This window comes from Pieris rapae, chromosome 5 (genome assembly GCF_905147795.1).
Source record: "Pieris rapae chromosome 5, ilPieRapa1.1, whole genome shotgun sequence".
In the NCBI taxonomy this organism is placed as follows: Eukaryota; Metazoa; Arthropoda; class Insecta; order Lepidoptera; family Pieridae; genus Pieris; species Pieris rapae.
Window position 1 is genome coordinate 8,253,583 of NC_059513.1, and position 9,238 is coordinate 8,262,820.

The following is a 9,238-nucleotide window of genomic DNA, read 5'->3' on the forward strand; positions in this document are numbered from 1 at the left end:
TATAATATGAAGGTTGCCATGAAGTAGAGTAAATATCTAAAAGTTGTTACAAAATAGTAAATCTATTTATAAATTATTTAGATTTAAACAAAATAAACTTTAATTTTGCATTATCTTGATGAATTTCACATAGGCTTTTAGTGTTTGATTATAGATGGACGAAAATAAACATAAAATTTAAATTCTGTAAACTGTTTCGGGCAACTTAAAAATATCTTATAGTAACACCACTTAATTACTGATACTGACCCCTAGCGGCAATTTTGTGACAAAAATACATCGTGAATGTGGCGTGTGTTGTTTGGTACTTCGTGATTCGTAAATAAAATGCCTTCAATAGTGTAGTAATTATTGTTGTTAGTGTAATTCTTGAAAGTAAAACAATTATCTGTTTGGAAACCTTTTATTGACGGCTCGAACTATTGACTAAAAGTGTTAATCGTTTGATATTTTATCATATGTTGCACGCCTTTGGGGTCTCGTTCAAGACAAAAAAATAATCGGTAATTCCGATGCTAAATTGATAATGCAGTAAGTTATATGTCAATATTTGGCATTCAATTATCGAAATAGTCTGATCACAACCAATAAAATTCCTTGAAGCATTAATTAATGCATATTAAATGAGATGGTTCATGATCTTGCACTCTTTTTATGATATCGTAATCATTGATGCTCGTCGAGCTCAGATAATATATACATGGTTGGTTATTTTACGTGTACATTAAGTTCCAATACATCACAATTATTACAATTGCGAACGTTTTGTGACAATTCAACGTTTTCATGATAAATATTTTGTTACAGAAATAGACACAAGCAGTATTCTGGCACGTTATTGCGCTTTCTTGTGACAATGCGGTGCCCTATGTACAGTCATATTTTTTAAATAATTTTTACAAGTTTACAACAAACTTCATAATGGTTGTCAGAGCTGTACCAGAATAAAGCAAATATGAGTCACAACTTGGCTGGAATGCCCTCCTACAGGTTGCAGGGTCCTGGTCTGGGCCCCCCAGATTTCAAACCACCCATGGATACACCCACACCTCCTGCACCTGCACCAAGTAATCCCAAGAAGAGAAGAAAAACTTCAAATGCCAACAATGCCTTAACTACACAACAGACTCCACCTACAGTACAAGATTTACTACCTCCTCCTTTGACAGGGTATGGAGATACAATTGTTGCTTCTAACCCTTTTGATGATTCACCTTCAACTGTATCACACAATGGTCCCATGATGAGTCAAAATGGACCCATGATGAATCAAAATGGCCCGATGGGAATGATGGGACCTATGCACAGTATGGGAGGACCACCTATGAGACACATGAGTCCCTTACCCCACAATATAAGTCCTATGAATCAACAAATGCCACCTAGAGGAGGAATCAGCCCCATGGGTAACATGAGCCCCATGGGTCATATGGGTGGTATGTCACCTATGGGTGGTCCTAACATGGGAATGAGTAATCACAGTATGGGGCCTGGTATGGGAGGATCAAGGTCTATGGGGAGTCCTATGAGCCCAATGAACTCTATGCCAATGGGTTCTCCTATGTCAACAGGACCAATGGGAAGTCCAATGAACATGGGTTCAATGGCTGGTAGTCATATGAGTAACAGCCCAATGGGCCCACCAATGCATAGTCCATTAGGAGCCGGATCTATGAATGGTCCTATGAATGGGCCCATGGGTGGCGGAGGACCAAGTATGAATGTTCCCCGGATGAATGGGCCAATGGGACCGAATTGTTCTAATGGTAGTATGGGCCCAAGCAATTCTATTATGTCTCCAAGTACTATGCAAAATAGTGGAATGGGGCCTGGACATTGTGGACCAATGAGACATGGTAGTCCAATGGGCTCAGGCATTGGCGGTGGTCCTATGGGTGTTAATGGTCCAATGAACTCAATGGGACCTGGTCCGCCATATTCAAATAGCCATATGGGGCATGGTGGGCCTATGGGAATGAGTGGAAGTGGTTCAATGGGAATGGGTCCTGGCCCAGGAAATATGGGTAATTGTGGACCTTTGGCGGGCATGAGTGGAATGGCAATGGGAGGGCCAGGAAGTCAAGGACCCATGGGGCAAGGAATGGGTATGTTTGGGCCTAAGCCAATGCCAGTGAGTGCGGGGAAAGTGTATCCACCAGATCAACCGATGGTTTTCAACCCACAGAATCCGAATGCACCCCCTATATATCCTTGTGGTGTTTGTCACAAAGAAGTACACGATAATGATCAGGCTATTTTATGTGAATCTGGATGCAATTTTTGGTTTCACAGGTGAGGAATCCATCATTTTTTTTGTAAATTTGCTAACATAGTTGAATAAAGCTAGAAATTTTGTTATATTTACTAGTACGTAGTAGCACTAGTAATATATAATAGTATATATAATTACAGTAATATAAAATAAATGCCACAAAAGTAAGCTTTGGAAGTGACTTTGTGTAAAGAGTTCTTACATGTACTTTGTTACAAAAACTCTGAAACACTAAAGACTCACCACTAGAGCCAAGAACTAAATAAATACACATATATATATTACCAAAAAAATAAATAAAAGTATATTTTTGTATTAATAACTTTTTATTTCACATTTTCAGGGGGTGCACGGGTCTAACAGAGCCTGCTTTTCAGCTTTTGACAGCAGAAGTCTATGCGGAGTGGGTTTGTGACAAGTGCCTGCACTCTAAAAACATACCTCTTGTAAAATTTAAGCCATAGCGATGCGCCCTACCTTCGCCTATCCTGCCACACCATTGAGTATGCTCATTGCCACTCATCACAAGTATTTATTTCACTTCATCTAGTTTGTTTTTAAATGTTTATTAAAAATGAAATGGAAAAAAAATGAAAATGAATTATAAGTTTTGGGTCCATATTCTATTACAATTTTTAAACTGTGAGAACTGCAACCATTTTTAAATTTGGTTTTAGCTATTCCCAAGGTTTAAGATTTTAGAATTTTGGCCATAGAAGGATCTCATTCTGGGTTTCTGGGTTTAATTGTACCAACTTGGCATTTTTACACGATTACAGTCATTACAAATCGTGAAGTATACACAACTTATATTACTTAGCGGTAATATATGTTAAATGATACATACTAAAAGCAATCTTATGTGATCTTTCATTAGGAAGTAAACTAAATCTGAATTAAGCAATATTATGAAGACGCCATCATGTGCGCTTTAGTCTGTGCATAGTGTACATATAGTCTAAGATTCAACTTCCGCCTTATAAAAATTGTGACTAAGTGTACTTTCAACAATTATAACAGTTTGCTCAGCAAATAGTAAAGCTCAATTTTAGTTTGAAAGTACATATACTAGTATGTCTAGTGGCAGCAGGTTTTATTATAGATTTTAATGATGTGCTAATACAAATCCAACATTTTTGTAGAAAAATAGCTTAGGTCAAATATAATAGTTACATTTAAACGGAAATGGTATTCTCTTGTTATAAATAGCTGGTGCTATTTAGTCTCAGATTCAGGTCCACACTTGTTAAGTGTGCCTTTAGTTATATTAAAACATACTAAAAAGCACACCACTATTCTACAAAATTTTTCTTTATGCAGAATTGCATCTAGTGAAGATTAGACCATAGGGCTAGGGGTTTAATACGTAAAGAGACCAATTTAACTGACTTTATCTATCTCTTTAGAAATTAAACAAACAACACTCGTGAAAAAATAAAATCTCTGCCCCTAGATGTCAAAGCACAAACCAAATCACACACAATATGAGCTTTAAATTAAGTCACCTTATATAGAATTTTTCACCAATTAATTTAACAGTTATGTATATGAGCAATTAACTTAAACTAAGACCCATAGTCTAGACTGAGAGTTAAAGATTAACCTGTAGGGCTATACGCAATTTCAGCTATCTCATGTGTTTGTCTGTAATCAAATGTTTTGGTTTTGTTTAGCTTATTGACTTATCAACATAAGAATAGAAGTCATTTTCCATGTAAACTATAAAATCCTTACAATGATTATTCTATTATAGCCTTTTATGGCCTATATGGATAGTTGTCAACGAATAGCCTCATAGGTTGTATTAAAGATGGATTTCTCTTGATAATGGGAATAATGTTTAATTTTGGAAAAGAAATTGGGGCTTGACTATGTTTTGGAACTTGGGTCTTAATTGTTGCAAATGGATTTTAATTAAACATACACTATCATGAATTATTTGACAATGAACTTAAAAGGCTTTATTATTCAAGCGGAAAGATTTCAGATAAAATTTGAATTAAACATTTCAACTATATTTCCAATAATTATTTTAATAGTTCTTGATAGTTTGATATATTAAGATTATCATATTTTGGCATCTTTCCTAATCATTTAATACTATCTGTATTTGTAAACATACTTTAAGCTGAATATAGACTACTTTGCAAATACAAATGTGTATTAAAAATCAGTCTTTACCGACTAAAGCTTACAGTACGCTTAAAAATAAGGCCACAAAGTCAAGAAATGTCTGTGAAATGTATCAAAATAAATAACCCAGTGCTAGGCAAGTCATGTACTTATTATTTGGTGCCCTTATTTGCATGTAATATTAGCGCGTTAATGAAATTGTACATACTATAATGAATCCATACGCTTTCTTAATTATAGGGGTGTTAAAATGTGTTTGTCAATTTTTTAACTTTTGAAGATTTTTTAAGGATAAATTGTAAAATAAGTTGTGTAAATAACATAATAGCGAGTAGATAATGAGATTATATGAATTCGATTGACTTTGGGTACACGCGGCTGTGAATTGTAAGTGCGTGGTGTACGCCGTCTTACCCTCTGATGTCAATCTCCGAATCTTTCTATTGTATGTGAATAATGCCTTATTTTAAGATTATTTAATGTTTGATAACCTTATTGTGTATTAATGTTTTAAATTGAGACATTTCTTTTTAATTATCAAAACAGTTAGAACATAATATGTTCTACCTTGTGCCATTTCCTATACTCCGATATTTAAACCAAGCAGCTATCACTTATTTGCGAATATTAATTTATTGATAGGTTGTGAAATTTATTTACTACATGGATTTGATGTTTCAGTTATCTTTGACATGTTCACCTCAGGTAAAGAGGAAGCAAGTTCTTTTATGTTGTTCATATTTGTTTCATGTACATTTGGTCTGACACTCCCATTAAATATTGGCTTTATTTAACTGTAATGAAATACCGCAGTGTAACGTCACATTTTGGCTTTATTTCCATAATAAGTATTGTTGATTATTCTCATAGTCAACGCTCGTTTTATGCATTACAAAATATAGGATGTAGCATTATCTTTAATGAGATTACATGATTATTTTATTTATCAAAACCATGACATTATTTTTAATTGCGACTCACCTTTATACATAGGTATTATTATATACACTTTTATACAATTTCTTACCATCTTCATACTATAAATGTTTTACCTGTAAAATTTAATTGAATTGGCCTGGTTTAACATGAATTTTAGTTTATAAAAATAATTTTCGAAAAAAATGGCCATCACTTTAAAAAATACTAGTAGTTGAAGTCGCCTAGTTTAGCTGCCGAATTAAACTAATGTAAATAATATGAATTATGGAGCCACTTGTACAGTTATATTATTCAGATTTATATATCTAGTGTAATGTGGCCATTAATGTAAAATTATTAAAATACGTGAGAGCATCACAATTATTATTTACGGGAGACTGCTGCTATGTACATTAATTATATACTTATGTTTAACTTTACAGTCGTCATGTTGTGATGAAATAACACGTTGTAATTCTGAATATTTTATGAAGTCAAAATAGAATTAAGTCAGTGGTCTTAAACTTGTGCATAGTTTATTTTGTATTATGTGAATAATAACAAGCAATAATAAAATTGTTAGTGAAGATTTTAATTTTACCTCACCCTTTAATCCTTTTCCTACATTCACTCATTCCTTGCGTCTAGTAATTTAATCAAGTACGGTTTTTTTTTCAGATGTTATAGTTTGTAATGTACTCTAAATACCTACCAGTTCTTTTTCATTCAGAAGAAATAATCAAACAAAGTCTCGGAGAGCAGTTTAATGAAATTTTAAGTGTGAATGTAATTAAAATATATTTTGTAGCCAACTTTAAAAAATGAACTTATGCATATCTCTATCTTGTCAAATTTATAAGAGAGTTAAGGTTTTTCTGAGATTAGTTCTCTTTATTTTCGTAAGGCAAATTTACATATGCCGCAGTACCGACAGCTTTATGCCAAGTATCTTAAAAATAACTAAAAAGCCTATTCGCAATTCGCATTCAAACCAGACTCGTTTTGACTTTCAGTTGAATGTTGAGTCTCAAAGTGTAATGAAAGTTATTTTCCTAATTTTTATTCAGTTGTTCTACATATAAAAACACTTTGTTGATACTTTTGACAATGGAATCAAGGTTTTAGAGTAAAAATACAATGTGTTGAATCAGTCTGCTATAATCCTTTTATTTTAGTAAACAGTCCTATAGCTTATAGGTAAACTTATTGTAGTATTTGTCCTTATAATGCAACAGTGCTAATTCTGACATAGACAAATTACACTAATCTCAAATATAAGTAATATCAATTTAAAGGTCGGAAGAGGGATTAATGTTTATTTCAATACTCAATTGCAATAATTGTGTACCATAATTGGATCATACAGACATTACCAGTGTTGAATATGACTAACTTACATGTCAGAATTAGCATCTCTGACAGAAATATGGAAATATTTGTTTTGTACTTTCTATTTTTACAACACAGGAGTTATGATGTATTATCACTATAATTTCAGTATCCAACCAATATTTTTGAATGCCTGTAAATATAATTACAAACTGCATTCTATTAGTTCACTTATATACTGCTAGAACATATAACATCTTGACAAGAAAACCTAAATTAAAAACTAATTTCAGCAAAAGTCTAATGATACATTGTAAAAAGCACCAAAATATTTACTTAAAATAATCAGAATTTTCAGATCTCAATAAATAATTAAACATAATTAATAAGATAGTTTCTTACAATTTCATAACTGTTTATCAGAATAAGCATGAAATAATCCTTTCAATAAAGTTAATTAATATACAAAATTCGTCAATCACACATAAATTGATGTAAAGTGTGCATTTCCTTAGATTACAGTTGCATACATTTTTTATACTTTATAGGTAACAAATATGTTTTATGGCAGTTTAGGTTTTAAAATACATAATACAATTTTATAAAATATAACCTTAAATAGTGATTTATTTTATAATACTTTAAGATCCCTGATCCATTTACTATTACCCATATTCAGAGCCAAAAGATGCCAGCCCTTTATTTTGAATAGCAAATGTAACAGCAGTATCTAGAAAATCATAATTATCCATAACATTATCACAGTTTAGAGTATTTTCGTCATTATTTACTGTTGAACTATCAAGTTCATTTTCTCCATAATATTTATATGAACTTGAATGATTAGGAAAGTATGAAAACTGCATGTCATTTGATTCATTCTGTTTTGCTTCATCATCATACGACCATGACATATCCAGTTCACTAGAGGAGCTAGGGTCATTGTTATTATTGCTATTTGATGTGAAGTCTTCAGATGGTACAGGACTACAGGGTGGAGTATTAAACATATCTTTATTAATTGTTTGTTTCTGCTGTCCTTCTTGATTGCTACTTGTGCTTGTGTTTTGAAGTCCATGGGCTGATATTGCCATAAGTATACCTTCATTCTCAATTGTGTTATCTCCTGGAAGATTATTGATAAATTCAGCGACATCTAATGCTAAAAATCTATTGTTATCTACTTCTGCAGGTAATGGTGCAATCATCCAGTTATCCAAAACACGATTTATTGTATTGTCCACAAAACATTTGGCCATCTGAAAAAATCAAATTGTTATAAATTATAATTTAAAATGTTAGCCAGTCTTATTTTTAATCTCTTTTAAATCATGTTCAGCTGATTACTTTATGGCATAACAGCATACCATTTCTAAGTTTGTCCAAATTAATATTTCATATTTATTTTTCTGAGTAAATTGAAGTGGCCTCTGTTTATCAGTACTTACTTGTCTTGCTTGCCATCGGGCAATACACTGATCCTCACTATAACTATTGGAATGTAACAATGAAATGGGTGTTGCTGAGTTTTCATCATCACTACTTCTATTGTCTTTACTGGAAGAACTTTCAAAGGAACTAACATATCTTGGATAAGGAAGCTTTTCACTAGATGTACTAGGAAGAACAATTTTATCTGAGTCTGTTATGGCATCAAGTGTGTTAAAATCCTGTTTAAGTAAGTAGTCTCCTAATATTTCAAGATTTTGTTCAGTGTTTCCGACTAAGTCTTTTTGTTCTTTAGGACTTTTTGACGAACTGGTATGGCCACTATCTTTCATTGTATTCGTAGTATTTGATTCACAAGTTTCATTCTTTAGGTGATATTTTCCTTTTACTTGCCAAGCAAAACGAGCTTTCTTTAGTGGGCGATCTGGTTCCACAGGGCCGTCGCCATTTTCTTGTCGTTTACACGAAGATTCCCCAGTGCTTCCAGGGACATTCATTATGTTTCAGCTTAATAACTTGCGATTAATGCTAAAGTTGTAAATAATAAACAAACACTGACATCACTAATTAGTGAAACATATGATTGCTTTGACAAGTCACTAATTAGATTTTTTCTATGAGGCAAGCGTAAAAGATGAAGACTTACAAAAATTAAAATGTTATAAAGTTTTAGTTTGTTTCATTTATTTGTTTAATAAAAGAAAATCAGATTTTTCTCTCTCTAATTAGAAACTAGACACTGCGATAAAATACACAATGTTAGACAAATTGGTAACAAGTGTTGCCATGTTTCAATATTTCATCAATCACTGAATAGTTTTTTTTAACTGGGCCACTAATATCTACTTATCCATTTTTTTATATTGAATAATATAACATATTGTGTATGTTTTCCTTCACTAATATTCGGCATTATGGTGTGAAGCCAGAACCCACCGGTTCTGGTAACATTTCGACGTGTTTTAGTTCACAATAATCACAGAGTATTCGGCATTCCTGGTCACTAGTCTCTAATAACAAATTGATTCAATGTTTTAACGCTAAGGACTCACGAAGCGGTTTGGACCGACGCCCGCCGTGGTTGCGGGCCCGCAGCCTTTGTAGAATACAGATATTTATGTAAAAAATTAAATCATA

At 32.7% G+C, this 9,238-nt stretch overlaps 2 protein-coding genes across 3 annotated transcripts; one reads left to right on the plus strand and one right to left on the minus strand.

The window, feature by feature from the left end:
- The first annotated feature begins 192 nt into the window (after positions 1-192).
- LOC111004424 (protein pygopus) lies at positions 193-5,905 on the plus strand. Of its 2 annotated transcripts, none has more exons than XM_022275455.2 (3): positions 193-503; positions 808-2,292; positions 2,616-5,905. In XM_022275455.2, exons 2-3 carry the CDS (start codon positions 956-958, stop codon positions 2,734-2,736), a joined length of 1,458 nt encoding a protein of 485 aa, XP_022131147.1. In that variant the 5' UTR covers positions 193-503; positions 808-955; the 3' UTR covers positions 2,737-5,905. The 2 variants fall into 2 exon arrangements, with proteins under 2 accessions (XP_022131147.1, XP_022131146.1); XM_022275454.2 differs by having other exon boundaries at positions 194-531.
- A 560-nt stretch (positions 5,906-6,465) lies between these two features.
- Positions 6,466-8,869, minus strand: LOC111004426. Its single transcript, XM_022275457.2, has 2 exons — positions 8,101-8,869; positions 6,466-7,911 (listed from the first exon to the last, which is right to left on the minus strand). Exons 1-2 carry the CDS (start codon positions 8,596-8,598, stop codon positions 7,318-7,320), a joined length of 1,092 nt encoding a protein of 363 aa, XP_022131149.2. The 5' UTR covers positions 8,599-8,869; the 3' UTR covers positions 6,466-7,317.
- Between the last annotated feature and the right edge of the window lie 369 nt (positions 8,870-9,238).